The sequence below is a fragment of the Bipolaris sorokiniana genome (genome assembly GCF_000338995.1).
Source record: "Bipolaris sorokiniana ND90Pr unplaced genomic scaffold COCSAscaffold_11, whole genome shotgun sequence".
NCBI classification, from domain to species: Eukaryota; Fungi; Ascomycota; class Dothideomycetes; order Pleosporales; family Pleosporaceae; genus Bipolaris; species Bipolaris sorokiniana.
The window spans coordinates 1,005,091-1,032,139 of NW_006911905.1; the positions used below are offsets into that span (position 1 = coordinate 1,005,091).

At 50.2% G+C, this 27,049-nt stretch overlaps 10 protein-coding genes across 10 annotated transcripts; 4 read left to right on the forward strand and 6 right to left on the reverse strand.

Moving 5' to 3' along the window:
• Positions 1-1,085: 1,085 nt before the first annotated feature.
• On the reverse strand, positions 1,086-2,955 carry COCSADRAFT_228193 (uncharacterized protein). Its single transcript, XM_007704234.1, has 2 exons — positions 2,284-2,955; positions 1,086-2,227 (listed from the first exon to the last, which is right to left on the reverse strand). The coding sequence occupies exons 1-2, from the start codon at positions 2,759-2,761 to the stop codon at positions 1,146-1,148; spliced, it is 1,560 nt and encodes a 519-aa protein (XP_007702424.1). The 5' UTR covers positions 2,762-2,955; the 3' UTR covers positions 1,086-1,145.
• Positions 2,956-3,546: 591 nt separating this feature from the next.
• Positions 3,547-8,931, forward strand: COCSADRAFT_147562 (uncharacterized protein; the record flags this gene model as incomplete). Its single annotated transcript, XM_007704235.1, has 5 exons — positions 3,547-3,785; positions 3,859-3,902; positions 3,961-7,257; positions 7,308-7,509; positions 7,558-8,931. The coding sequence occupies exons 1-5, from the start codon at positions 3,618-3,620 to the stop codon at positions 8,929-8,931; spliced, it is 5,085 nt and encodes a 1,694-aa protein (XP_007702425.1). The 5' UTR covers positions 3,547-3,617.
• An 89-nt stretch (positions 8,932-9,020) lies between these two features.
• On the reverse strand, positions 9,021-10,178 carry COCSADRAFT_173504 (uncharacterized protein; the record flags this gene model as incomplete). Its single annotated transcript, XM_007704236.1, has 2 exons — positions 9,021-9,458; positions 9,624-10,178. 2 exons carry the CDS (start codon positions 10,176-10,178, stop codon positions 9,021-9,023), a joined length of 993 nt encoding a protein of 330 aa, XP_007702426.1.
• A 940-nt stretch (positions 10,179-11,118) lies between these two features.
• COCSADRAFT_173505 (uncharacterized protein) lies at positions 11,119-12,242 on the reverse strand (the record flags this gene model as incomplete). The annotated part of the gene is made up of 5 exons (XM_007704237.1): positions 11,119-11,247; positions 11,314-11,490; positions 11,537-11,754; positions 11,812-12,055; positions 12,150-12,242. The coding sequence occupies 5 exons, from the start codon at positions 12,240-12,242 to the stop codon at positions 11,119-11,121; spliced, it is 861 nt and encodes a 286-aa protein (XP_007702427.1).
• A 1,225-nt stretch (positions 12,243-13,467) lies between these two features.
• COCSADRAFT_38911 (uncharacterized protein) lies at positions 13,468-14,355 on the reverse strand. Its single transcript, XM_007703955.1, has one exon. It carries the CDS (start codon positions 13,906-13,908, stop codon positions 13,594-13,596), a length of 315 nt encoding a protein of 104 aa, XP_007702145.1. The 5' UTR covers positions 13,909-14,355; the 3' UTR covers positions 13,468-13,593.
• A 971-nt stretch (positions 14,356-15,326) lies between these two features.
• Positions 15,327-15,697, reverse strand: COCSADRAFT_38913 (uncharacterized protein; the record flags this gene model as incomplete). The annotated part of the gene is made up of 1 exon (XM_007703956.1): positions 15,327-15,697. A coding segment is annotated over one exon (162 nt), but the record flags the coding sequence as incomplete, so codon positions are not given.
• Positions 15,698-17,913: 2,216 nt separating this feature from the next.
• COCSADRAFT_38914 (uncharacterized protein) lies at positions 17,914-19,071 on the forward strand. The gene is made up of 2 exons (XM_007703957.1): positions 17,914-18,349; positions 18,418-19,071. The coding sequence occupies exons 1-2, from the start codon at positions 18,011-18,013 to the stop codon at positions 18,607-18,609; spliced, it is 531 nt and encodes a 176-aa protein (XP_007702147.1). The 5' UTR covers positions 17,914-18,010; the 3' UTR covers positions 18,610-19,071.
• A 3,269-nt stretch (positions 19,072-22,340) lies between these two features.
• On the reverse strand, positions 22,341-22,770 carry COCSADRAFT_228266 (uncharacterized protein). Its single transcript, XM_007704238.1, has one exon. The coding sequence runs from the start codon at positions 22,673-22,675 to the stop codon at positions 22,400-22,402; it is 276 nt and encodes a 91-aa protein (XP_007702428.1). The 5' UTR covers positions 22,676-22,770; the 3' UTR covers positions 22,341-22,399.
• Positions 22,771-23,073: 303 nt separating this feature from the next.
• Positions 23,074-24,960, forward strand: COCSADRAFT_343764 (uncharacterized protein; the record flags this gene model as incomplete). Its single annotated transcript, XM_007704239.1, has 3 exons — positions 23,074-23,487; positions 23,541-24,008; positions 24,059-24,960. 3 exons carry the CDS (start codon positions 23,074-23,076, stop codon positions 24,686-24,688), a joined length of 1,512 nt encoding a protein of 503 aa, XP_007702429.1. The 3' UTR covers positions 24,689-24,960.
• Positions 24,961-26,164: 1,204 nt separating this feature from the next.
• COCSADRAFT_147569 (uncharacterized protein) lies at positions 26,165-26,805 on the forward strand (the record flags this gene model as incomplete). The annotated part of the gene is made up of 2 exons (XM_007704240.1): positions 26,165-26,571; positions 26,620-26,805. Coding segments are annotated over 2 exons (591 nt in total), but the record flags the coding sequence as incomplete, so codon positions are not given.
• Positions 26,806-27,049: the final 244 nt, after the last annotated feature.

A 27,049-nucleotide genomic window follows, 5' to 3' on the forward strand; every position in this document is an offset into this window, starting at 1 on the left:
GCTGTAGTTCTTGTGCGACCAGGCGCTCCGCTATGCTAGTGAAGTTCTCTAGGCAATGATCAATCGCGTTCGCGATAGCTGTGATGATGCTGTGTCTAGTTTTGGCGGCCTCTTGGGCTGCCGTGATCTTCTCCGTAACCGCGCCCGTCACCAGTTGTCTCTTGTTAGCACTACCACCGAACGATATAGGTATAGGCGCTGCTTCGGCTTGCCTGTGTCTTTTTGTAGTGCGTAGGTTAGCTAGGCTAGGGGTATTTGGGTCCTCAGGGCGCGTGTGTGTCACTTCTGGAGGTCGAAGTGTCTGCCCTGGGGTACCTGGCACCGCCATCTCTCTGTCAGAGGGAGGGCTGGGCCCGATATGAGTTGTGAGTTGCCTTATTAGGCGCTTTAGGAGTGATTTCTAACAAAAATTTAATTGTTTTGAAGGGTACCATAAAATCACAAAGTTGGTGTTCGGTGCGTCCGCGCGGAGAAACTGCCGGGATGCACACTCTTTACCTTAAATCAACTCTTTGAGTACGCAGTCTTGATCTCTGCTATCTTGGCTTCCTTTCTAGCCCACCGAGCTGTGTGAAAGTTTGTACCGTCGCGAACAAACAAGGGGGTATTAGAAGAGAGTCGATAGACACCACTGATAGAACGAGCGACAGCGTAGTCAATAACACGCCTCTCAGCGTCGGAGACTGATGCACTGGAAGAGTAAGAGCTGCAAAATGGGTGCATGCTAGACCTGCCAACTTATAGGTATGGTGGGTACAATCCGGGCACCCGAACGAAAAAGTGTCCCGTTACACCGTGCGTCCCGGCACATAGGGACGGACAATATTACCTTTTTTTCTCTTCACATCAATCACCGTGATAACAGGTCCAAAGCACTGGTTCCATCAATGGGTACAGAAAGAGGAAGCTGTATTTGCAAACAATGCACGGGTATTGACTACGTATTGGTAGTGAATCGTCAAGAAAGAATCTATACAGAAGACCGCGCCAGTAGTGTAAGTATGTTTGGAGCAAGAGCCATATGATGAGGCTCTAGTTGCGTCTCGTCTGTCATCATAATATCCTCCTCTTCTTCAACCTGAGAGCAAATTCTTGTGTATAGTGAAACCCATTCCTACACGCAAGTCATCTCTCAACAGAACCCCTTACTCGCTGTCCATGAACTCAACCATGACACTTGCGCCCTTGAGACCAGCAGCTTCGACCGTTTCGTCCAGGTGCTCGATGAAGTTCTTGCCCATGAAGGAAAGATCAAACTCGGCGCCTTGCTTGCCCTCCCAGGGTATGTCAGACTTGATCCATTCGTACACGCGGCGGACAGGATCCGCGAGGTTGAATCGTCGGACAATGGGTCTGCCTGATGGACCTCTGAACTGAATGCGTGTGGTTACCTTTGGATCGGTAATTGTGGGCTCAGTGTGAGGAGCTTGTGCGGAAATAGCGGCAAAAGCTGGATTTGACGGAGCAGCCTCTGGCTCTGGTTCTGGCGCGGCTTCTTCGGCCTTGCCCTTGCCCTTGATGTTGTCAGTCGATTTGGTGAGGGCATCTGGGTCGTCTTCCTGTGGGCCTTTGCCATTCTCCAAGCTGTTTTGCAGTGCCATCTCCAACATCTCCTCCTCGGTCATCCGGTTAACGTCCTTATTCTTCGACTCTGACTTTCGCTTCGCCACCGGGTTCTTTGCGTTGACGTTCAAGCTGTAGCGGTCGAGGAACTCGTGGAGTTGGGCGTGGAACTCGACGGCCTCGGGTATCGGTGGGCCTGACCATACTTTGACCTGTTCACCAGTTCGAGGGTCAACAATGGCGATGTGTGGGTAAGCGTCTGAGCTGTCGCGAGCGTGGAAATAGTAGTTCATATACTGTTGTCCACGCTGATCGTCCTTTGCGTACTGCAAGAATATGAAGTTCTCGCGGACAGTCGCTTTGATGTCTTCATTCTTCCAGATGTCTCTGTTTAGGCGCTGGCAGTCGAAGATTGCCGGGTCTTGGATGTTCACAAGCAGCCACTTCTCCTCATCCTTGCCCATGTCGCGTGCCTTTTCCCATGATCCTTGATACATTATTTCAAACGGTGGCCGGAATAGCTCTGCGAGCATGTTCATCTTAGAAGACTGCTCGGACGCACCTCCCGTTGCAGTCGCAAGTTCTCGTCGTCGCGTGCTCGAATCTGTGGTAGTGTCCCAGACGTTCGTGTGGGTTGTGTGTTGGTTGAAAATACCCGCGCGGCCTAAATTTGAATGGGTCAGTCAATTGTGAAAATGGCATATGAGAAGTGTGACATACCAGTTCGGCGGCGAGCCAGCTGTTCTTGCACTAGAGCATCTATGTCCTCATCGTCGTCGGCAGGGCCCCAATTGGAGCCAGGGCCAACCAGAGTCTCTGTTGTCCGTTGCATAGGCGCGCGAACTTCATCGACGCCAGCTCCTCCAGGTCCACCACCGCCATACATCTCCTCTTGTAACCGCCGCGCCATGGCTTCGTCGTCCTCGACACCGGGTTGGCTTCGTGCAGGTGCATTTGCCCCCGACGGAGTGGCATCAAAGTCCATGTCATCGTCGGAATCGATATTTATGGGATTCTGGGCAGTGGCGGCTGGGGCGGGTTGTGATGGTGCGGATGGAGTGAAGTCAAGCCCTGGGGCATCGAAGAACAGTTGTATAGCCTGCTCAAAGTTGCCATCTGTCAATCGCAGATACTGCGCGGCCTTCTCCGGGTCACACGAAGTGATGCTGCAGAAATTGAGCACAGATTCCTCATCCATCTTGGGCGCGTGTTTGCGTTTTGCTCGCCAGTGATTACGTCGAATGTGAAGTACTGGGTGTAGGGCCGTCTGTTTGAGCGTCTGGCGCAAGGAACGAAAGGCTTTACGAGTACGGAAGGCTATTCCGGGGGAGCTGTCTGGGTCTGGAGCGTGAGTTTACAAAGGAGGGGGCTCAGGAATTCTGTGTGGCGGTTGCGATTGCGGTGCAAGTAGGACCGTGGCGGGGCAGAGTACTATGTACCTTTGAAACTTTCCGATCAATAACAGCCGGACACCATGTACCCACGCAGAGGGGTGATGATGTACAGGTAAGGTGAAGGAGAACCTTAGGCAAGAGCAGATGCGTTGCACAAAGTAAGATTTGCGTGTGGTGCGTGTCAATATGACTGCTAGGCAGATGGCGACAGGCACAAGCTCGGCTTGTTTAGCTGTTTTGGTACACAGAAACAGTCGCGGGGCAAAGTGTCACTGAAGAAGGCGAATTGCAGCTCCGGATGTGGTTGTAGGAGGGAATTAGAGTAGGAGATGTCGACTGTGGGAGAATCACGTCGAAGACGCGGTGCGTTTGTTCACAATGAATGCAGGCAGCGGCGAGTGCGTCATTCGGGACCCCGTGCGGCAGACCCCTGTCGCCTCACTGGTGAATGTCCGACACACGACATGTGGCAATCACCGCGAATACACTACGCCCCTCTTGGCCTCTATCCCGCCGGGTCGTCCGTCTTTCTCGCCAGCCAACAGGACACGTCCTCCGTTTCTGCCTGTCGTCTTTGCCATATTTAGGCCTCTGATTTGATCGCCAAAAAAAGCCATTTGCATCTGCATCACCACTACCACACGCCAACCAATCTCCAACATGGCGGCAGAGCTAACTCCAGAAGCCAAAGAGCTTTCCCTAGTGGGAAAGGTCGAGATGCGCATAGCACTCGCTAGTTCAGACCAGAAACTTGAAGATTTACTCAAGACCTATCTCCCGCCTCTGCTATTGAAGCTTGGGTCGGAGAGTGCCGCTGTGCGCAATAAGGTAAGACACTTGATCATGAACACATTCTGTGGCCCCTGTTTCCCTTGGCCGCCGCTGATGGCGGGTTTCCTAGGTCATTTCTATCTGCCAGCACATCAACACGCGCATCAAATCACAGTACGCATCAATTGTTCGCCATTATCGCCGAGACTCATCAACTGACGCAATTCTACAGAGATATCAAGCTCCCAGTGAGTGCTCTTCTAAAACAGTACAAAGAACATGGGCATGTGGCCCTCATTCGGCATTTCGACATCCTCTATATTCAGCAGGGCGTATCGCGTCTTTCCGTAGCTGAACGGCTGGAACTTCTCCCGGTATTACTCCAAGGTATCGCCAAGGACTATGAAAAATCCGAACAGCATGCCTCTCAAATATTTCATCTTATCTTGCGCCTTTTGGTCCTCTTCAAGTTACCTCTCCGAGGTAGTAAAGAAGACGACGAGCTGAGAGCGACCTTGGGACTCTCCGATGACGACGCTCAATTCCTCTCCAAGTGGTTTGGAAAACTACTTTTGTTGACTATCGTTCGAACAAGCAACCCGCAAGATACCGCATCTTTAAAATGTCCCGGTCTTTCTTCTGAAGAATATAAGTTTCTTACACTTCAAGGAAAGCCAGATGCTTGGGATCCTAGTGCAGATGCCGGTCTGAATCTGCCTGAATCAAAAGCCCTAGTCGCGCGACTCATGGCAAGTGGGCTGTTCAATGATGACGAAAAGTTCTTGCCGGCACTGTTTGCATCCGCTGATACCAATTCCCGGATATCTGAGGTTGGCGAAGATACTTTGAAGCGCGTCATGCTATCCAAAGATATGGAGCAATCGGAACTTGTAGAGAGTTTGTTCGAACTCTACTTCGGCTCTAGTTCAGCTGGCGGGTCGCTTCCTGTAAAGACACCGCTGTGCATCAAGATCTTAACTGTGCTCTCTAAGTCTGTGAAATGCACAACATATCCACGACAAATAGCAAGGCTTGTTGAAGAAGGCCTTCTCTCGCCCGAGCTGAATGCGACCAACAAAACCGCGGGAAGAGAGGCTTCGAAATTCCGCTCAGCTATATTTTCTCTTGTCAACTTTGTTGCCCGACGTGGAGCAGTGTCGGATTTATCTCAAGTTGCCGAGAGTCTGGTTGGAAATCTGAGGGCATTCATTCAAGACCAAGGCTGGCCAACCCCAGACCGCGACCAGGATATGGAGCTTCGGGGATACGGCTATGAAACTATTGGACTCTTGGCTAAAGCTGCCCCAGAAAAAATACTATTGGAGCCATCGCTTGATCTTTTGGAATTTCTGTTCCGATCATTACGTGAAGATTCAGCTGGCAAAGATGTGGCGGTTAGTATAGAAGAGGCTCTTTCCTCTGTGCTTGGAGCGTTCTCTAAACCGTTTGATGCTGCAATTATGCCCAGATTCAGACAAATACTGCTCCGATATGCCACTGTAGATCAGGAGAATACGCCAGCCTCGGACAGATTCACGAGAAGTACTCGCTATGTTGCCACACGTTTCGCGAATCGCTGCCTTCCCTACGCAGACGTCCTTGCGCGATGGATAGATATCCTTGCTGTTAGTGGGGGTCCAAATGATCGACATGAGTTGATAGAGGAAGGAAGGCGAGGCCTTGACCCCTATTGGTTCAGAATGTCCAACACTCCGCCCGGTGAGCGCGAGCATAACAAATTGGTTTTTCCAGACTTTGACAAACTGGTCAACTTTATCATTGCACAACAAGGACATGATGTCGACGCGATGGAAATCGACCCGTCAGAAGACGCTCTTGTTCAGGTTAGATACTTCCAGCAAGAATTTCCAAGTGCTCTCCCGACCGTCATCAGCTTCTGCTCTAGCGTCGCTATGCAATCTGCTTTGGTCGAAAAGGGTATAGATCAGGATATCCCAGAAGATTGGGAGAGAAAGCTTGATACGCAGATGACCACAGATATGCGTGCTCGGCAAGCATTTCGCGCATACGCGGCAAACGACACCCATGCCCGCTCTCTGGCAGTGTTATTGCGCGCTAGCTTCGATAGGCTCACACGAGACGATGTTAGCGACATTGGAGATATAGGCACCACGTTTGTGCGAATACTTTCCTTACTCCCACAGCAACATTGGGTGCAAGCAAAGGTTGTCCAGGATTTCCGGGAACTGCGACGATCGATCATCTCAAATAATCCCGTTCGGCGTCTTGCTGCTGCGCACTCATACGGCCTGTTAGCGTCACATGAGAGTACTGATCAGACCGCACTACAAAGCGAGCAAATCGCCTTCTTTGAAAAGCTGAACACTTGGAAAACAGCAATTGGTGCTGACATCAATCAAATCAGTGGCATTATCCTGGCATTTGGTTACTACTACAGCAGAAGATTTTGGAGGGAGAACGCCACATCCCCAGTGATCACGGACGATCATCCTATTCACCAGCTGGTTCGCTCCCTAGTTGCTATCATACAAGAGTCTCGAGATGCGACACTGAAGAATGCAGCCTTTAGTTGCATCGACCAGCTTAGTCTTTTTTATGTGATCACCCCGTCACTGCTTTCCAAATACGCCAAGGTTGAAGATATCGCACAACAGATTTATGACTCTGCTAAGACAGGCACAACCACTGCGATACTGGCATTGGGCCATTTGTCTATGATCACTGAGGAAGCCCAGCCCGGCTCTGATGATGCACCCGACTACAAAGCTATACAAGATAAGCTGTACGAGCTTCATGAGGTGCGTCAACCAGAAGTTCACTTCTCGGTAGGCGAGGCCTTGAGCTGTCTTGCAAGCGGTTGGGAATCGAAGGCTTTGACTGCCGAGCTAGATGTCTTGGGTCCCAACCAGCCCGTAGAGCCGTGGGACGCACATCTCAAAACGCCGTCTGGACCCAAGCGGGAAAAGACACTTGGATTGGTACTGGAAAAGACTTTGAAGGGCTGTGTGCAGACGAAACCATCCCTCAAGAAAGCGTCGGTAATATGGTTGCTGTGTCTACTCCAGTATTGCGGACACAAACCTGAAATGCAAGGTTATCTTGGGCAATGCCAGGTCGCATTCAAAAACTGTCTCTCTGACCGCGACGAGGTTGTGCAAGAGGCGGCCTCACGAGGACTTGGGTTGGTCTATGAAAAGGGAGACCGGCAGCTGAAGGACGACCTTGTCCGCGACTTGGTCGGTTCATTTTCAGACAACAAGTCGAAGATGGCGGGTACCGTCACAGACGACACGCAGCTCTTCGAGCCTGGCGCGTTACCCACTGGCGATGGCTCAATCACGACCTACAAAGATATCTTGAACTTGGCAGCCGAAGTCGGTGACTCGAGTTTAGTTTACCGCTTCATGTCTATGGCTTCAAACAATTCTATCTGGTCTAGTCGAGCTGCGTTTGGACGATTTGGACTAAGCAACATTTTCTCAGACTCCAGCGTCGATGGCTACCTTGCACAAAATCCTAAACTATACCCGAAGCTCTATCGATACAGGTATGAATTGAGGAGACAACTATGACGGATCACTACTGACCAACATCTAGGTTCGACCCCAATACCAATGTGCAGCGTTCAATGAACGATATCTGGAATGCCCTTGTCAAAGACTCTTCAGCAACTATAGATAAGCATTTTGATGCGATCATGGATGATCTTCTTGTCAGCATTCTCACAAAAGAGTGGCGAGTTCGCCAGGCTTCTTGTGCGGCCATTGCAGATCTGGTTCAAGGACGCAGTATTGACAAGGTGAGCATTCATATCTATTGTGATACCTGAGCTAAAATTGTTTTGCAGTACGAGAAGTACCTCGATACCATATGGGAAAAGACTTTCAAGGTCCTAGATGATATCAAAGAGACGGTCCGTGTGGCTGCAGCGTCCCTTGCTCGTGTCCTGACTGGTATTTTAACCCGCTCTTTGGAAGCTGGAGATTCATCATTGAATTCTGCGACGGTTCAGCTTGAACGCGTCATACCTTTTCTCTTTTCAAACTCCGGCCTAGAGTCGTCGGCCGAGGAAGTTCGCCTCTTCTCCGTACATACTCTCCTTCAGATTGTGAAGAAGAGCAACGCAAAGACACTCAATCCACATGTACCTGAACTAGTCGAGCGCCTACTCGGCTTACTGAGCAGTCTAGAACCAGAAGCAGTCAATTACGTCCATCTTAACGCCAGCAAATACAACCTTACAGAGCAAAAGATCGACGACATGCGCCTCGCCAGCGTACGCCAGTCGCCATTGACGGAGTCTGTAGAGCGCTGTCTCGATCTCGCAGATGCAGACACTATGGCAGCACTGGTCCCACGTATCGAAGCCGCAATGAAGAACGCAGTCGGCCTACCGTCAAAAGTAGGATGCTCGCGAGTACTCGTCACGCTCGCCACACGCCATCGCTTCCTCTTCAACCCCTACGCCGACGGATTCCTCAAGCTGATCCAAAAGCAAATCCACGACCGTAACGAAACAGTCAGCTCCTCGTACGCAGCAGCGGCAGGCTACCTCGCACGCCTAGCATCCGACAAGCAAATCCTCTCCACCTTCGCCTTCGTCAACAAACTCTACTTCGAGTCCGAAGAAAACAGCGACAGAAACCGTTTACTAGCTGCAGATATAATGCGTGCAATTAGCTCCTACGCAACCGACCGCTTCAACTCTTTCGCTGCAGAGTTCCTGCCCTTCACCTTCCTCGCGAAACACGACTCGGAAGAGCAGATCCGCAAGAGCTTCGGCGAAACATGGGATGATCATGTCGCTGGACCCCGCGCTGTAGCTTTGTATCTAAAGGAAATCCTTGCGCTTTCAGATACGCATCTCGAAAGCAGACAGTGGGCTATCAAGCACACAGCTGCCAAAACTGTCGCGGATTGCGTGCTCCAAATCACGAATGCGGTCGGCAGCGAAAATATTGATGCTGCGACTGCGAAGACGATCTGGCCTGTGTTGGATAAGGCGCTTAGCGGGAAGAGTTGGGATGGCAAAGAAGTCGTGCTTGAGGCCTTTGTGCGATTCGTAGAGCGTTCCGAGGCGTACTGGATGGATGCGGGGAACAAGGATGTTGCGAAGCAGCTCGAGAAGATAGCGACAAGGGAGAGTAAGAGACAGGAAGGGAAGAACGAGAAGGTTGTTGCTGGGGTTTTGGAGAAGCTGAGAGGACATTTGGGGGTTTAGTACCATGTTACTCATTTACTATTGTAAACACGCTTTTCTCTGTTTTTAGAGATACATACAACTTTGGAATTTGGGAGGAGTATGCTCGTTCAAGCCCCGTTATCCTGCTCCAACGCCTTCTCCAACGCCCGATCCGCACTCACTTCCTTCTCTGCCCCTTCAATTACACCTCTCAACCCCTTTGCACACGCCTCCAATTGCGCTTGCTCCGATGCATCCAGCTGAATCGGCATCGCCCGTACAATCCCCTTTCTACCTATCACTGCCGGCATACTTAGACAGCAGCCTAATTCCGGCTGGTAGAAGGAAAGTGGGCGCACGGAACGTGAGTCGAATAAAATATACTTGCATATGCTAGCGGCGATGTTGCCGATGCCGAATGCGGTGCAGCCTTTGGCGGCGATGATGGCACCCGCTGCACCGCGTGTGTGGGCTGAAATGCTGGCTTTGAAGTCCTCAGTTAGGGTTGAAGGGGGGAGGGCGAGGGAGAGTGGTGTTGTGCCGATTGTGGCGGAGGACCAGGCGATCTATTTGATGTTAGTATCATTTCGTGTCCCAGCATCCTTTTCGCTACCAAATAAATATTACTCAGTCTTGTAAAAGTGTGAGAGACTTTATAGTGATGATCGAGTAGACTGTTGCTTTTGCCAGTCGTGAAGGTAAGAAAGAAGAAGAAAAATAGAGAAACTTACAAATTGACTATCCCCATGCTCCCCCAAAACATACGCATCAATACTATTCGGCGCGACCTCCGCCTTCTCCGCCAATACCCCCCTCAACCTCGCAGAATCCAGGCTCGTCCCCGTCCCCAACACCTGGCTCTCGGGCAACCCACTCATCTTCCTCGCAAAATACGTCAGTATATCCACGGGATTCGCCACAAGCAGCAGAATCGTATGCGGATTCATCGGCGCCATGGCACCGAATATGCTTTCTAAGATGTGCAGGTTGCGGCTGAGGAGTGAGAGGCGCGATTCACCAGGCTTCTGCTTGGCGCCAGCGGTAATGACGACAATGTCTGCTTGCCCGGCTTCGGCGTGCGTGGCGGCGCGCACGCGGACACCGCTGCCGCCGCGGTAGGTGGCGTCGGAGAGGTCGCGGACTTGGGCTTCGAGGAGGGAGTGCTTGAGGTCTACGAGGAGGACTTCGGAGCAGATGGGTTGGAGGATGAGGGTGTAGGCGAGGGTGGAGCCTACGTCGCCGCAGCCGAGGATGGCGATTGTAGTTTTGAGTTTGGGTTGGGGCATAGTTTTATTTTATTTTTTTCTTTGGATTCAGAATTGTTGTTGTTGTTGTTGTTGTTGTTGTTGATGCTGGTGGTGATGCTCTTTATTGTTTTGATAGAGTAGGATTTGCCAAGGACCCTGTAGTGGTTGTGGGAAAAAGCAAATAGATGTTGTTTTTCTAGGTCCAGGTATGGCGGGTAAAAGGGATATAAGTAAGAAGGGCGAGTGAAAGCATTTGAATGTTACATACACTACACTTTCCGTAGGTAGGCTCGGATGGTCGTCCGTTGTCCTACGTTGCCAAGAGCTAGGCATGCGAAATGTGGCGTGATGCCGCCCTGCAGATGGTAGGCTCAGCCACTTAACATGCGCTTCATCCCACTATATCAGTTGAACAACCGTATTGCATGACAAACACATGGGTCAACTAAAAATTCGTGCAAGCATTTGATGTTCCGCAGATCTACCGTGGCAGTACATTAATAGTGTTTCTATCATTGTTCCACGGACCGCTAAATACACTTCATCTCTCGCTATGACGTCTCTTGACAGGAACACTCGAACCTCACATAAGTTTCCCTTTCGCTGCACTGGCTCTATTTAGAGACTGATGTTCATCACATGATCTAGCCCTAGTCAGGAAATGAGGACCTTGGTATCCTAGGTAGCCTTGATCTGACGGATGAGAGGAGTGGTATTTAAAGCTAATTCAGGTGAATTACAATAGTGTAGTTTTTCAAGAAGACAGCGAAGATACAGGGATGAACTCGGGTCCGCATATAATCCAATAAAACGAGTTCTAGGAAATCCCATGGAAGCTGGGAAAATAAAATAAAAGAAATCTCTTACTCGTGTCCTTCCAAACAAATCACCTGATACTTTCCTGCGCCCACATATCCACAAGTTGGTAGCGATGGCTGCCTTATCAGCTTCCTCATTCCAATCCTACACGCTTGCACTTCTAGAAAGCAAGTTTAATGCCTTCAAACCAGGGGTGTTCCAACGCCTGACGAGCGGTAAGTCGCCGTGAGGGGTCCAGATTATTCAGTCCTCGGACTAAGTCCTTGAACGTTGAATCAACACCCGTCCACTCTGAAAACGGCAAATACGGGTGGTAATCTGCCACTCAGTCTTCCCAATCTATCTTAAAAGCCACGCGCTTGATCTCCTCATCGCCAATATGCTTCACGAGACCATCCAATCCTTCTTGGTTCCCAAAATATGAGACCTGACGCTGCAGGCGGATGGAGAGAGGTGATGCACCTTTTGATTTGTGTAACTCGAAATCGTCATCGCAGCCTAGTATAACCCACCCCAGGACAGCGTAGATGCACTTCGTACGTTAGCAGTGAAACTATCTTACTCATGTTAGCACTCACCACCAACCCGAATAAAAACAGGTCAGTTGGCTTGTTGAGAGTTCCCTTAAAGTTGGCTTCAGGGCTGCGCCAGTTTTCGTTCATGGCCCACATTCCTCTAACGCACATAGGCTGCGGGAGATAACCTGCATTCTCAAGATCAGAGACCTGCACCTTTTCGACCAAGATATCCTGGTCAATCCTATGGTAGCTGACCAAGATGTCATCGGGCTCGACATCTAAACAGAATTAGCCATTCATGTTGACATTAGGGAGCGCTGAACTGTTAGGCTTACCTAAATGGACAATGTCGCGGTCATGCAAATCCGCAATACCTTGCAAGATGGCTTTTAGGATTTCTTTTCGAGCTCGCACAGATACTTGACCCCGAACCAGCCTTAGGAGGTCTTCATCCAGGTATTCGCATACGAGTATGGGTCGATCTGGTATGGTATCTACTGGCAGTTGTACGCGATGAATGTCAGGAAGCCTTGGTCGGATATCCTTATTGAAGCCCAAAAAGATGTTTTCAGGTATGTCCTTGAGGATGAAGTTCTAATTTCTGGACCTTTAAAAGCATTACTTATCAGAGGAAGTACGATATGGGAGGTGGTTCGAACGATGCTAGCCAAACGCGACCAACATGTGGTCTTTCCTGGATCAGCTTTTTGAATATGTAAGAGCGCCCAGTTGAGCCAACTAAGTTGAACGACCTTAATGCTGCCATTTCGATGTATGCCCTGTGTATGTTTTGCTCGCCACAATTAAAGGAGGGAATGACTGTTGAGGTCTTGGCATCACGTGTGAGTGTAGTAAACTAGAGAGTCTCTTTCTTTCACTGTCAAGCGCTTCCGGACTAGCGTGTGGCGCGGGTGTATCATTCTGGCGCCCACTGTATACCAGCACTCCTCAACTAGGCATGGCTCATTTTCTAATGTGTGCTTTTGAAAAAGAAGCTACGTTTACCAAAGCGACCGCACATGACTTCCATGCAACGTCACTGCAGGCAACAGAGAGCTTCATTCAAGATAACAAAAGTTTTTTGTCCCATTGTCCTAGTCACATAACCCAACAGGATTAGCTAGGACTGCGGCGATGTCCCATCTTGCGGCTCTTTGTCTTATACCTCCACAGCGCCATAGACACTCAGATCATCTCACGTGAACAGAAGGACGCCTTTTCAATACAATTAACGCGTATCCCTTTGTAACGGAACAACCGCCGTGACGGACAACATTGCAGGTACTTTGACTTTGCGGCAGTATCATAACCTACAGACACAGTGAAAATATACTGGCCTATCCAAGTATATACTAGGATTGATTCTGCGTCGATTTATGCGAACCAATATAAAAATTACAATGGTGCAGATACCTTCCCTCTAGATCTACGAAGACACCTGTTTCATCTTGATAGTGAGCTTCACGGTTCGCAAGGCCACTACCATCATCTTTATTTGTCGTAATATATATGTCGCTTCTATATACGTCTAGGAATGCAATAGAATCCTCCAGGCCTGCTCGCCAGCTGTTGGGCTGTTCTGTGAACTGATTCATGCACGATAGCCATACGGTCTGGTACTTTTGTATTAGATGCACCAATTAGCAGTACTGACGTAATCTCAATCGCTGAGCTGACTAAACATAGGTAAGCTCAAAATAACAAGTCACCTGACGCCTGAAGCTTACTAGATAAGCATCACAGTGATAATGACAACCCATAAGTTCAAGTACGACGGTCAGCAGATATCAAAGTAAGCAAAGCGGCGGTACATCTGTAAAACAGCTTCACACTTATATCCTCTCTATATGTAGTACACTGACATGCAGGAATGGCTTTCGGTTCTGACATTACTGACACATCTGAACTGACAAGGGTCCCTGTTCGCTCAAAGGTTACGAGCCGTCTTAGTACCAGAAGCCGATTACGCATGCCAGTGTACAGTTGCTTGCCGAAAGGCGCAGAGATGCGGGAGATGCGCCAAAGAAGGCCACCACCACAAGAGCTGCAGCGAAGTAGTGATGAAGTGCGTGCTGTGCGGAGGACCGCACGAATCGTTCAGCAGAAACTGTCGGATGCTATACCCACCTCAACATGAATAGAGCATTCCGCATAATCCAGCTCAATGTTAGAAAGCAAGGCGAAGTACACGATAGTTTGATGAACGACGAAGAGTTACAAGACGTGGCGGTGGTAGCTATCCAGGAGCCGCATGCACGGAGGATCCAAGGTCGGCTGCTGACGACGCCCATGTTCCACCACAAGTGGACCAAGATGGTGCCATCGACGTGGCGAGAAGGAAGGTGGCCGATACGGAGCATGCTGTGGGTGAACAGAGAGGTAGAAGCGGAACAGGTACGGGTAGAGTCGCCGGACTTGACAGCAGCGATCATCCGGCTACACGAGCGTCGGGTGTTGGTGGTGTCGGTGTACATACCAGGAGGAGACCCGCAGGCGTTGCGAGACGCATGCAAAAAGATAGACAGAGTGATTGCGGAGGCGAGACGAAGGGCCGGCACGGTAGTAGATGTGGTGCTGGCTGGAGACTTCAATCAGCACGACCAGCTGTGGGGAGGAGAAGATGTGACGCTGGTCAGACAGGGCGAAGCAGACCCGATTATCGATCTGATGACAGAACACGCGCTTAGCAGCCTGCTCCCGCGCGGCACTAAGACATGGCAGTGCGGAGAGTACGAGACGACAATTGACTTAGTGCTAGTGTCAAAAGAGCTAGCAGACACGGTACTGAAATGCGCCGCCCACGACACCGAGCACGGCTCCGACCACCGAATGATCGACACAGTCTTTGATAGCTCCGTGCCAGTGGTGCAGCAGCAAGAGCGGCTTCTGCTCAAGAACGCACCGTGGAAAGCAATTAACGACAGGATCGCCAGAGCGCTCAGCGTGACCCCACCAGCGGGCACGACTCAGCAGAGGACCGACAGACTGATGGCGGTGGTGCTGGAGGCGGTGCACGCACTGACACCTAGGGCTAAGCCGTCACCATATGCAAAGAGGTGGTGGACGCAGGACCTGACACAGTTACGCCGCATCTACACGCACTGGAGGAACCGAGCGAGAGCGGCGAGACGAACAGGGGTTGCTCAGCCGGACCTAGAAGAGATGGCAAAAGGAGCGTCGAAGCAGTACCATGATGCCATTCGACAGCAGAAGAGAAAGCACTGGGATGACTTCCTAGCGGACAACGACAACATCTGGAACGCGGCCAAGTATCTGAAGGCGGGTAATGAGGCGTTTGGGACAGTCCCAGCACTTCGCAGAACGGACGGGACAACTACGAGCGACGTTGAAGAACAAGCGGACGAGTTGATTAGCACCTTTTTCCCTCCGCTGCCCAGCAGTATCGACGACGAGGGAGCCAGGCTGCAGAGAGCACCCGTAGCAATGCCGACCATCACGCTCGAGGAGGTGGAAAGACAGCTGCACGCCGCCAAGTCATGGAAAGCACCTGGAGACGACGGACTGCCAGTGATTGTGTGGAAGCAGATCTGGCCGGTAGTGAAAGACCATGTGCTTGCGTTATTCCGACAGTCGCTAGAGGAGGGAGTGCTGCCTAGCCAATGGAGACACGCCAAGATCATACCGCTTAAGAAGCCAGGCAAGGAAGACTACACTGTCGCAAAGGCATGGAGGCCGATCTCACTATTGGCTACTCTAGGCAAAGTACTAGAGTCGGTGGTGGCAGAGAGGATCTCGCACATGGTAGAGACACACGGGCTTCTGCCCACTAACCACTTTGGAGCGCGCAAGCAGCGATCAGCCGAGCAAGCACTAGTGTTGCTCCAAGAACAGATTTATACCGCGTGGCGGGGTCGGCGGACTGTTAGTCTAATTAGCTTCGATGTCAAAGGAGCGTACAACGGGGTGTGTAAGAAGAGACTACTGCAGAGAATGAAAGCACGAGGGATACCACAGAAGCTGCTGAAGTGGATAGAAGCATTCTGCTCAGAGCGCACAGCGTCAATCCAGGTCAACGGACAGGCTTCTAAGGTCCAAGAATTGCCACAAGCAGGGCTACCGCAAGGGTCTCCGCTATCGCCAATTCTGTTTCTCTTCTTCAACGCCGATCTCGTACAACGACCTATCGACACGTATGGAGGCGCGATCGCGTTCGTTGATGACTTTACTGCGTGGGTTACCGGCCCGACGGCGCAAAGCAACAGGGAGGGCATTAACGCCATTATCCAAGACGCACTGGACTGGGAACGGAGAAGCGGAGCGACGTTTGAAGCAGAAAAGACGGCTGTCATTCACTTTACTCGCAGGGCGTACAAGAGTGCCACCGAGCCCTTCATTATCAAGGGGCAGAGCGTCTCGCCCAAGGACCACGTCAAGATACTTGGCGTGCTCATGGACGCCAGGCTCAAGTACCACAAGCACATTGCAAGAGCAGCCGCGAAGGGACTGGAAGCAGCATTGGAACTCAGGAGGCTGCGAGGACTCTCACCCAGAGTAGCGCGACAGCTGTTCACGGCAACAGTCGCGCCGACAGTAGACTACGCGTCGAACGTATGGATGCATGCTTGCAAAGATAAGCTAGTGAGACCTGTCAACAGGGTGCAAAGAATAGGTGCACGGGCGATCGTAGGGACGTTCAGCACGGTAGCGACATGGGTGGCAGAAGCTGAGGCGCACATCCCAAGTGCACAAGAGCGGTTCTGGAAGCGGGCAGTCAAGCTGTGGACCGACATCCACGCGCTGCCTGAGACGAACCCACTGCGAAGAAACACATCGCGGATGCGGAAGTTCAGAAGGCAGTACCGTTCGCCGCTGTTCCAGGTAGCAGAAGCGCTCAAGGACATAGAGATGGAGCAGATGGAGACGATCCGGCCAGGTGTGTTGGCACCATGGGAGAAGAGAGTGCAGACCGTAGTGGAGAACGCGGCACAGAGCCTCGAGGCGAACTGGACGGTACGCATCGCGGTAAGCAGCTCGGCGCGGAATGGCGTGGTCGGAATGGGAGGCGCGATCAGCATACAGAAGAACGAAAGACAATCTTTCTCCGCTACACTGGGCAAGAGAGAGGAACAGAACCCGTACTCGGCAGAGCTAGCAGCAACGGCCGAGGCGCTGAGCAGGCTGCCGAAGCTAAGGTTTTGCAACATTGCACTGATAACAAGGAACAAAGCCGCTGTGCTCACACTCAGAAGACCGCGGCAGCAATCCGGGCAAAGCTACATCAGCCAGTTCTACAAGACTGTACAAACACTAAGAAGAGACGGAAACACGGTAACAGTGCTATGGCTACCTGCGAGCGAAGAGAATGAGCTTGCGAGCCTCGCCAAGCGAGAGGCGAAGGCGGCAACTAGACCAAACACTAGGCCACAGACACAACTCCCTAGAATGCGATCAACTACGCACAATATAGCACGTAAGCAAGGCATAGCTAAGAGGGTGCCAGTAGACGTGGGAGCATATTCTAAACGAATCGACACAGCACTACCAGGAAAGCACACACGACGATTGTACGACGGGCTTTCGCGGAAAGAGAGTAGCGTGCTTGCACAGCTCAGAACAGGCATGGCACAGCTTAATACGTATCGATACCGAATTAAAGCATCAGCGACAGACCAATGCGAATGCGGCCAGGCAGCAGAGACGGTGGAGCACTTTCTATTCCGCTGCCGAAAGTGGACGACACAGCGGACAGAAATGCTGCAGTGCACGCAGATAAGCAGAGGAAATATATCATTCTATCTAGGCGGCAAGGCAGCGACAGATGACGCGAAATGGGCGCCAGACATGGACGCGGTGCGAGCGACGATACGATTCGCAATAGCAACACGAAGACTCGATGCAAACTAATATCTAACTAACTACTAGGTAAATCATAGATACTAACATGAACTTATCAGCAGCCTCGTGTAGCCAACAGCAGACAGCGCTTCAGCCGCCGAAGATAGGACGTTGAACACTCGGAGAATCTCATGAAGATGCCGACTCTGAGCTAGTCTGCCACCAACAATACTAACCCACGAGCATCCGATGAGGAAGGATAATAAATAGAGAAGAAGCGTGCCATAATACCATATAAGGGCTCTAAATTGGACAACAGGCTACATGAAGAAGCGAGCCAAAGAAGATAGATGGGCTAAGGAGACCAAGACGTAGTATAAGAAGTGTAAAGTTAGACTAGCGTTAGTAGCCCTTTCGGCTCGGCCGCCGGGCGTAAATAAATTGTGTGTGTGTACAGTTGCTTGCACTATCAGCTTCCAGTTTGTGCCCGATGCGAAACTTCTATCCCCAGTAACGTTTGTCTATGCTTTACCTTAGTACGCACTCGTCGCGAAAGCAGCCTAAAGCCGGGTGACGTCAAAACTCGCATTACCCCACCAAAGCAGATCAATTGCGGGGGTTTCAGAAGCGTAGGGTTCTTACACTCTTGCTCTTCAAACTTTGAATTTTGCAAAAACTCTTTGTGAATTAGCGAAGTAGATCATAACTACCAATTGGTACCTCATTGCATCACTCATTATGGGCAAATTCTCACGCCAACGCGCCAGGAAGGAAGCCAGGACGAAGCTTGGCAAAGCACGACCCCTCGAGACTTTCTTCTCTTCCTATACCGATTTTGCATTTAATTCAGAAGCTCCCTCTGCATTGGAGTTTCAGCGTCTTCGCAGAGAGCAAAGGTGGAAACGTGGTGATGCAGTTGGAGAAGCAGCGTGGCAGGACTTCCGCTCAGCGCTGGTCTTAGAGTTCAATGCCAGATTTGGAACGGAGTCAAAGGATTTGCTCGCTTGGCAGACACTTTGTGCAATAGTTGGCATAGAAAAAGTGAATGAGATAGCCGATTGTGAGGCATGTGAGAAGGCAAGTGCATGGACGCACCCAAGCTTCAAACAACTGTGGTAGGCAGATTTGACTAATTCTTACCGCAGCTTTTGAAAAGCCGGCTTTTCAATCTCGTTGATGTAGTCGACGCACACCGTCGCGGTAAAGGCGAGGTTGTACAAACCTTTGCCAGCGTGGAAGCTCTTGAAGAACACACGAAGAAAGCAGCGGCATTCTTCCCACGATATCATGTGGCAGCCGGAAGTCTGTTAAAGCGTGTCTTGCGAAAACCTTTCTAGCATAGAAAGCTTCTATACAATAAAGGGGTAAACATTACGTACAACCTAGGGCAGAGGCACAAACAGAGGGAAGAGGAAGCTTTGGCACAATTGAATTTTGGAATGGAACCTGCACTTAGGCAAGTAGAGACACCTTGGATCCCATTTTTCTGACTCCTATAGCAGGTGGTAAGGGAGGAAGCGAGGGACGAACGAGCTTTATGGAACGAGAAGGTTTTGTAAGCGTTAAGATTTGGGCGTTATGACGTACTTACGTAGTGACTGCGCCATGCTAATCCGTCCTTTTCACAACTGTGGCTAGTCGGAGCGGCAGTGCGATGGACGTGATGTATAACGACTTTAGATAACTAGCATCTACGATTTCAAACTGCAATGACGCTTACTACTAGACTCGATACGGCAAAAGTTTTGACAAGGGCTTAGGGGCCGCGGCGGGCTAAATTGGTAGTGTGTAAAGCCCGAAAACCGATTGTGCAAGTAAGTGTAACTATGCAGAATACTATTTATGTGTTCCTCCTATCACCACATCCAGGCCTTGGGCGCACTCTATAATTCTAGCATTAGATCGACTAGTATTTAAGTTTCTAGCGTATTCTATTCTATATTATTTAAGCTATATGCTTCTAATACTATAGTTTTATACTTTTAGCTACGTCTCTGTATATCTACTTAGCCTTAATCTACCTCTATAGCTGTCACGATACTCTGAACTGGAGGATAACCCTCGGGCCAGGGCAGTCACAGTCACGTGCATAAAGTATATAGTCTCATCCTTGTATTGGTTGGGCTCTTTAAGCCGAACGTACAACTACTTACGCCAACCATTTTGCCAAAAAGGCAGTAACAAGACTTCGAGCTTGTCTTGAAGTCAAGGTAGTTGCGTAGATATACTCGATTTGCTTGGCCTAGCCAAGCCATACACACGGGCATAGCCCCTTACAGTCCGAACCTAAGGTCACTCCTTAAGGATTCGTCTTAATTCACTTCAATTGATATATTTTGTGCCTATCCGCGAAACAACTCACAATAGCTACCTTTATGTAACTATACTTTCTTTCCCCTTAGGCTTCTTTAGCCCCTTATTAAGAGCATAGCTTAAGTATGTAACGATATTACAACAACACCAAGGACCAAACCCGTATTATAGTCGGACCCGACTCGAATCCGACTAGGACAAGTATATATAGAGACACTCCTTGTGGCTAGCTCGGTAGTTTTCGATATCCTTTCGTACAAGACCTATAGGTGTCTGCTCGAATTAAGGCCTTTTGATATCCCACGCGCTAACCAAAAAGATATTGAAAGGGTGTAAAGTGTGCAGCGCCACAAGTCCTACTAATAGGGGAGTACGAATACCTTCGCCTTCAACTGCACCTTTCGGTTTACGCGGTTGTTGAATTAAGAGATAGAGCGCAGCAAGGTAGACGCAATAAACTAGAACTTGTAGAATTGGATGATAATCTACTGTGTACGGAAGTTCCCATCTTATACTCTTGAGCCTGGGTCGTAGCTCCTGCCCAAGAGTTACTAGTAACCCTTGGCACCGGCAAGATATATACTTTCAAAATGACAGATTATGAAGTGACGACCACACACATGATAGGGCACTTGAATATGAAAGCTATGAGGACCAGGTGCGTACTTAGTCAGGGCACTCCCAGGGCACAAGGAACTACTCAGGACCCCTAATTACTTAGTGAGTTGCATAATCCACACGGTCCGATTATGAGCTTCACGATCTCACCACGACGTATCTCCTTTGATAAAAGCCATTACTTGGACCGAATGTAATTTGCAGCTCAAGCTAGCTAGACCCCTTGTGGTGAATATATTCTCTTAGTCCAAGCAGATCCTGTCGTCTTCGAGAAGACCCGTAAGATACTTAAAGAAACATATATCTATCAAATCGTTCATGGCTGATCCCCAGAAGATTATAGAAGGGGAAATGATCGGCTCAATGATAGCTCCTATCATTTCAGAATGGAAGGTTGGCATGTACGTGTATTGGTTCTTGATCGTTCTCTTCTCTCCCCGTACCTTACATCATATCCGTACCTGAGCATCCTTTGAGTCCATCGCTCCCATCTCTCCTGGTTTCTCTACCAAAATACATGCCACTCTCTAAACGTAGGGTGATGGCGACTATCGAATGCACGGCTCAAGTGTGTCGATAAGATTTCGGAAGGTGGCTTTGTTCGTGCACGTGACTTTCACCAAGACCATTTGCTCTTCTCGTCAAGCGACTAAGTCCTGGCTAGTTTCCTGGCCTGTTTTCTACCACACAAAGAACAGAAGGGTGTTGTTGCATACTCTGATTTTTAGTGCAAGTAGAGAGAAACTTACCAAAGGCAATGCGCGCTACAATATGACGTAGCTCGAGCGCAACGCTGGCCATGCAATAGCGCAACAAAGGCCAACGTGAATTATAGCAGGCCTGGTCTCTTTTCAGGAAGCGTTATCTCTTTCGCGCAAAGGCTAGTAAATTCTGCATCAATGTATAGTTTGCTAATTATAAAGGCGATTTTGCGACGGGTCGGCATTGGCAAAATGTTGGCTGGTTTTGCATCGAGCATCGTACGATGACACAATTTTTCAGGCGGCCAGAGGACCAAGGAAAACCATATATCGGATGGAAAATATATACATCTTGCTGCATGATCAATATCGAAGGGACAAGGGACAAGGAAGATTCAGAGGAGCAAATATCCAGAGTCGAGGAAGCGAGGCTAAAAGAGGGTAAAATTGTTTCGAAACGGGCTGCACGGCCGTGCCAGCTGGGGGATCCGCGCTGCATGCAGAGAGAACGGCTGGCCCCAGTGCTGGTTAATTATGGGATTTGGGATTCGACAAAGTGTGGGCAGAGGGATATATTTAGGTGGGATTAGCCCATCAACTAGAAGTAGCGTACACGACCATGGCATAGCTGGGCCATCAGCGTGTTGGTGCTACCCCACGATGCAGCCAGCAGCGGGGGGCCAAAAATAAGCCTGCAGTCAGTGAGCAAGAAACGAAACAAAACTACCGCAAGACAGCTAGTGCGCGGACGACATGCAGATGGAGAGGGCTTTGCGGGAAGGTGGCGAAGCGGTTCGGGGACTAAGCAGCAGAGGGTGCAGGAAACATGTTTGTAAGTCGAGCACATGTAAGGCCAGGTCTGGGAAGCCAGGATGCAGCAGCGCTCACATGACTTGGCAGCGGCATGGACGAGGCTTAGGTGTAGTAGAACCAGGGCGCAAAAGCGTGAGTGGAGCTGGGATGCTGATGGATTGCGTACGTATGCACCGGGGCAGTTTGAAGCTTTATGTCGGACAAGCTGTGGGCATACGAGGACTGGAGTCAGCGAGTCGAGTGTTGGTGAGGCAGCGAGCGGTGGTGGAGCGGTGCTGTCAGGGCTGATGGTGGTTGTGTGCGGACTGGATGGACTCGAGAGCATCAGCGGGAGTGAATTGGATTCAGCCGAGTGGGCCGCTAACGCAGTAGGACGGCGCTTGCAAACCTAAACCGGCTTAGCCCGCTTTTTTCTCATGCGTCGTCCAACCACTCAGCTGCTGCAACCGCCATGTTACATTTTGCCCATTTTGCGGGCGTCAAATGTCTACCAGTAATTGGGTATCAGCCATTTCCATGCCCTGCCTCGCTGCACCAGCATCCTGGGCACAGGGCGCTCCCGAGGACACGCCCCCGCCGCCCGTCGCCCCATGGCTGTTTCCTCGGTGTTTCCTCGACTTGGGCCATGCTCTCTTAACGTCTGAAGGCGCTCCAGACGCCAGAGGTACATTCATCCATCACCTCAACCTCTGACCCATCTTACGTCGGCAAAAAAAGAGGAACAGAGACATAGACAGAGACAGAGCGCAATCCAGAGCGACAGCGTTGCATATTGCCACGCTGACCGACAGGATAAGCACAAAGCATTGCAGTCACATCTGCCCATAAACCAAGCTTCTGGCCGCATCATCTGTACATCCTCTATCGACTTCTCCCGGGCGTCTATTTCGGGCCACCACTCGCCTCGTTCCTCTGCGCGCCATTGGCATCCACCTCGTCTCCCCAGCCGGCCTATCATACGCGGACTTGCAGTCGTGCCAGCTGCCTGCCTCTAGCCGCCATACATTTAGAACGTTGTAAGTACCCGCCCGCTTTGCCATCTTCTCTCTCCCCACCTGCCACTATCTGTGCTCCCCACCTATCCAATCCTCGCCCGTTGCCGCCTTCCAAGCGCCCCGACAACAAAAGCCCAGCGCTTCGCCCACTTGCCACACTTTTTCCTTTTCTCCAGCAGGTCTCTTATTGTAATTCGTCGTGTTTCTTCTATCAACCATCTCTTGTAGCCTTTCTCGCGACTGGTCTTAGCTGGGCTGGATTATAGTCGTCGACGTTGTGGCACTGTTCTCTTTCTACTTCCCTTGCCCCCACTTGATGCCATTCCCCATTGCCCTCGAGTAAAACTCGCATATCCTTAGTATGGCCGCCAACGACAAGAAGCTTACCCATATCACCATTGAAAGACGAAGCTCCAAAGACTCTCTCGACGTCAGGACACCACGTGCAGCCCGCTTCGCAGAGGCAACATCAGTTCACTCGCCTATTGATCCTCCTCGGTCACCAGTCGAGTACCCAACAAACCACTACAAGCCACAGCCCCAGATCGCCGACACAGGCTTCGGCTACATGCAATCAGTCGAGATGGAGGAAACCGACCGAAGGTACCTCCCTCCCCCAACGCCAAAGACGCCCCTCAAGAGCGCCTTGAAGTCGCCTGGCGCTCCTCCACGGACTCCAGCCGGCGCAATGTCCATCATGAGCCCTACCTTTAGGGAAGAGCAGCAGCTTGAGAAGCGCGAGGCCATGACTGAGAAGGAGCAAGCAAAGGATCTGGTACGTTTCTGGAATCGCCATCTATGCCACGTGCATTCACTGACACCAACTAGAAAATCAAAGTACGCGTGCGACTAGCAAAGATCTTCCTTCGAGGCGTCAACTTTGCCTGCTCTCTTATCGTTCTCTCCATGATTGCAACCGCATTTGCCATTTTCAACGCGACCAAAACCCTGGCTCCACGCAATGGTCTGCCTCCATGGGCTAACAACACCAAAACCTGGCCCCAGATTCTCCTGCTAACCATCGCCTGCATTTCCCTGGTCATGTCCATCTTTGTCATCATCGCCTATTGGAGAGGAGGTCACCATCGGGCCGAAAAGGTGGCTGCCTATTACACTGTCTTCGCCGTTGGATTCTTCATCTTCAGTATCATTATGTGGGGTATTGGTGCAGCCGTCTTCAATCAAAGTAAAGCGCAGAACAACAACAAAGACATGTGGGGTTGGTCCTGCGTTGACAACAAGCGACGACATCTCTTTGAGGATGACATTGCCTACGCACTTGTCTGCCGTCTTCAGGTATGCATCGTTCCATTTCTTCATTCTACAACCGACTAACAGTATGTCAGAACTGGGCTCTTGTCTGCTGCATCATCGAAATCGTCATCGAGGTCCTCGTCATTGCCATCTACGGAATTGTCTTCTACCGCTTCTGGTCCAAGCGCAAGCTCCGCAAGTCCATGGCCATGCGCGACCGCGCTCGTTCGGATCTCTACCTTGCTCAGCTGCGCTCCCAGTCCGCTCCCAACACCCCTGGTTTTGGCCCAATGTCTCCTCGCTCCGGCGGCTGGCGCCCACCACCAGGCCACCCAATGTACGTGGACCCGCACTCTGCGGCCGAGAATGGTGAAAGCGACAAAGTGCAATACGCATATGCACGTGAAATCGCCCAGCCCCAGCCCTTCACCCTCCAGGCGCCGCCTATCAAGGTCACTGGTGCGACTCCCAAGGTTGAGCAGGAAGGCTTCGAAGCGCCTGCTCGCACAAACACCGTTTCACCACCAATTCCATCTCCAGCATTCCAAGAAAGGAGAAACGACCACGTTGCTGCTGCGCCAGGCGAACAGCAGTACGCTGCTGTGCCCATTCCTGGTGCATACACGCCGCTAGCATCACCCTCATGCCCACCACCACAGCAACAGCAGCCACAAGCGCCTGCTGGCTTTGACTTTGGCCCAACCGTCACCGGCCAACGATAAGCAAGCTGTTTTTTTTTGGGCATTTTGTGATTTAGCGCGCATTCTTGTCATCCTCGTTTCTCTTCTATCTCATCCGGAAAAGCTGCAAAAACTGGCCCCATCTCTTACCCACATGGAAGTGGTGGTACATGGTTTCGGCAATTTTTATCCTGGAGTGTACATTTTTCTTATCCATGCGAAAGCCGGCTTTGGCCGTTTACCTAGCGTTTTCTTTTGTTTGGTCCCACTACTATCGCTAACCATGTCGATATCTGTATTTTTGTTTTGACGGCAAATTGGGGATTATTTTTCATCGCTTGATACCTTTTTTTCTTTTTTGGAACTCGAGCAAGATTGCGCGAACTCGATCTTGTTATCACCACACCGCTCTCTGAACGCAGGTATATCTTTTGTATCGTTTGTTTCTTGACGAGATGGACGATATAATATAGATATGAAAGGGGGAAACTAGGATAGTTTCGCCATGCGAAGAATGAAGTAATGCAGACTGGATCTCTCTCTTTCTCTCTTTTTTGTCACGTGCCTTGTTTGATGGGTCTGTGAATGATGTTATTGCTAGTGCTATGCGTACTACATCATCTTTCGATGAATAACGGAATAGGGATGATAGTAGTCATTCCCCATTTTTCTGTCAAGAACCTACAAGGAGATGCGTTGTTTCCATCCGCTACGTACATTCCTTCTTGCTCTCTCTTGCTCTCAATGTTTGCTCTTCACATGATCTGCATGTATGCCAGCGTCTCGCCGGACAGGATTTGTAAAATGTCACACACATGCCTTCCCCATTTGAATAAGCCGTTTCTAACTCCCTTTGATGTTTCGTATACGTGATGGGTCGCAGAAGCGGTCAATTTACGCGTTCGGGTTATACTGTTGAGTTGGGGGTGGAGGGAGGTAGGCGCGCGGGATGTGATTGATGAATGGTGCGTGATACATGTTTTTTGTTGGTTTGAAGATGCAAAGCTTTATCTCAGCCACATACATGCAGTGGCTCAGATGACCATGACATCATTGTTGTTGGCTTTTTAGGCAACAACAGCCCGAAACCTCTCAGTTTGTTACCTCACAATATCTCTCTAGACATCTTGCGACTGACGACGCCCCAAATGCGATCTGAATATGACGGAAACAAAGTTGTGTGAGCCGTGCCGCAGGCTGTTAGTTGGGGACCTCCCAGTGCACATTGACAAGGAATGTTTGGACGAGATTAAATTCGATCACCACATCAATTATGACTCCTATAAAGAGGCCATGCAGCTACCATGCTCGATCTGTACCTTGGCATGGTTGAATGCAAAAGACTCCCCTCTCGAATTCAACAGTCAAAAATTCACAGCAACATACATCTATTACTCTATGGGATGCAAACTAACACTGTTGTTTTCCGCTGCTCACCACGACAGTCAGCAAATTGACAGCGCCAGATTGTTTCTTGAGCGTATTTCAAGTTCGTCAATTTGAAAATAGTTGTAAGCAATGGCTGACGTTTCCATAGTGTATACCGAATTTTCGATTAGTCACACTCTGCCCTCGGATACTCGGGAAGCTCTCCCCTTTCTTGTCGAGCAATATCATGAATGCTGTGCCCATCATGCACAATGTAGTACCCCGGAGTCGGCAGAATTGGATCAATACCCATCGAGGCTCCTTGATATTGGCCACGAGGGTAGCAAAATCATACTTCGCAACACGAAGATGTTCAGTAACCAACAATATGTTTGTCTCTCACATTGCTGGGGCGAGTCGAAGCCATACGCATTGAATTCGACAACGCAACAGGATTTGGAAGGGGGGGTTGATGCAGAAAATCTGCCAAAGACATTTCAGGATGCTATTCATGTGACTCGTCGTCTTGGTATCCGTTACTTGTGGATTGACTCGCTGTAGGTGATAAACGGGGTTGAGTATATTATATCAACTTACATTAGCAGTTGTATTATTCAGGACAGCGAGCCTGACTGGGAAGCTGAATCGAGTCGTATGGGACAGGTCTATGCACGCGCAGCATGTACGATTGCAGCAACTGCTTCTAGTGGGAGTGATGGAGGTCTGTTTTTTGAGAGGCACCCACAGCAGTCATTGCCACGCCTTCTGGACATTCATTTTGACCCTGATGCGCCCTGGCTAAGGGACAAAGAAAAAGGGTTGCATCTGATGGATACTTATCTATGCGGCATACGAAACATGACCACAGCGTGCATCGAACAGGCGCCACTAAATTCACGAGCCTGGGTAAGCCAAGAGAGGCAGCTTTCTCGCCGAACCATGCACTTCAGCAAATGCCAACTCTTTTGGGAATGCCACGAAAATAAAACATGCGAGACATATCCAAAAGGAATTCCTAAAAGAGCACTACCGAAT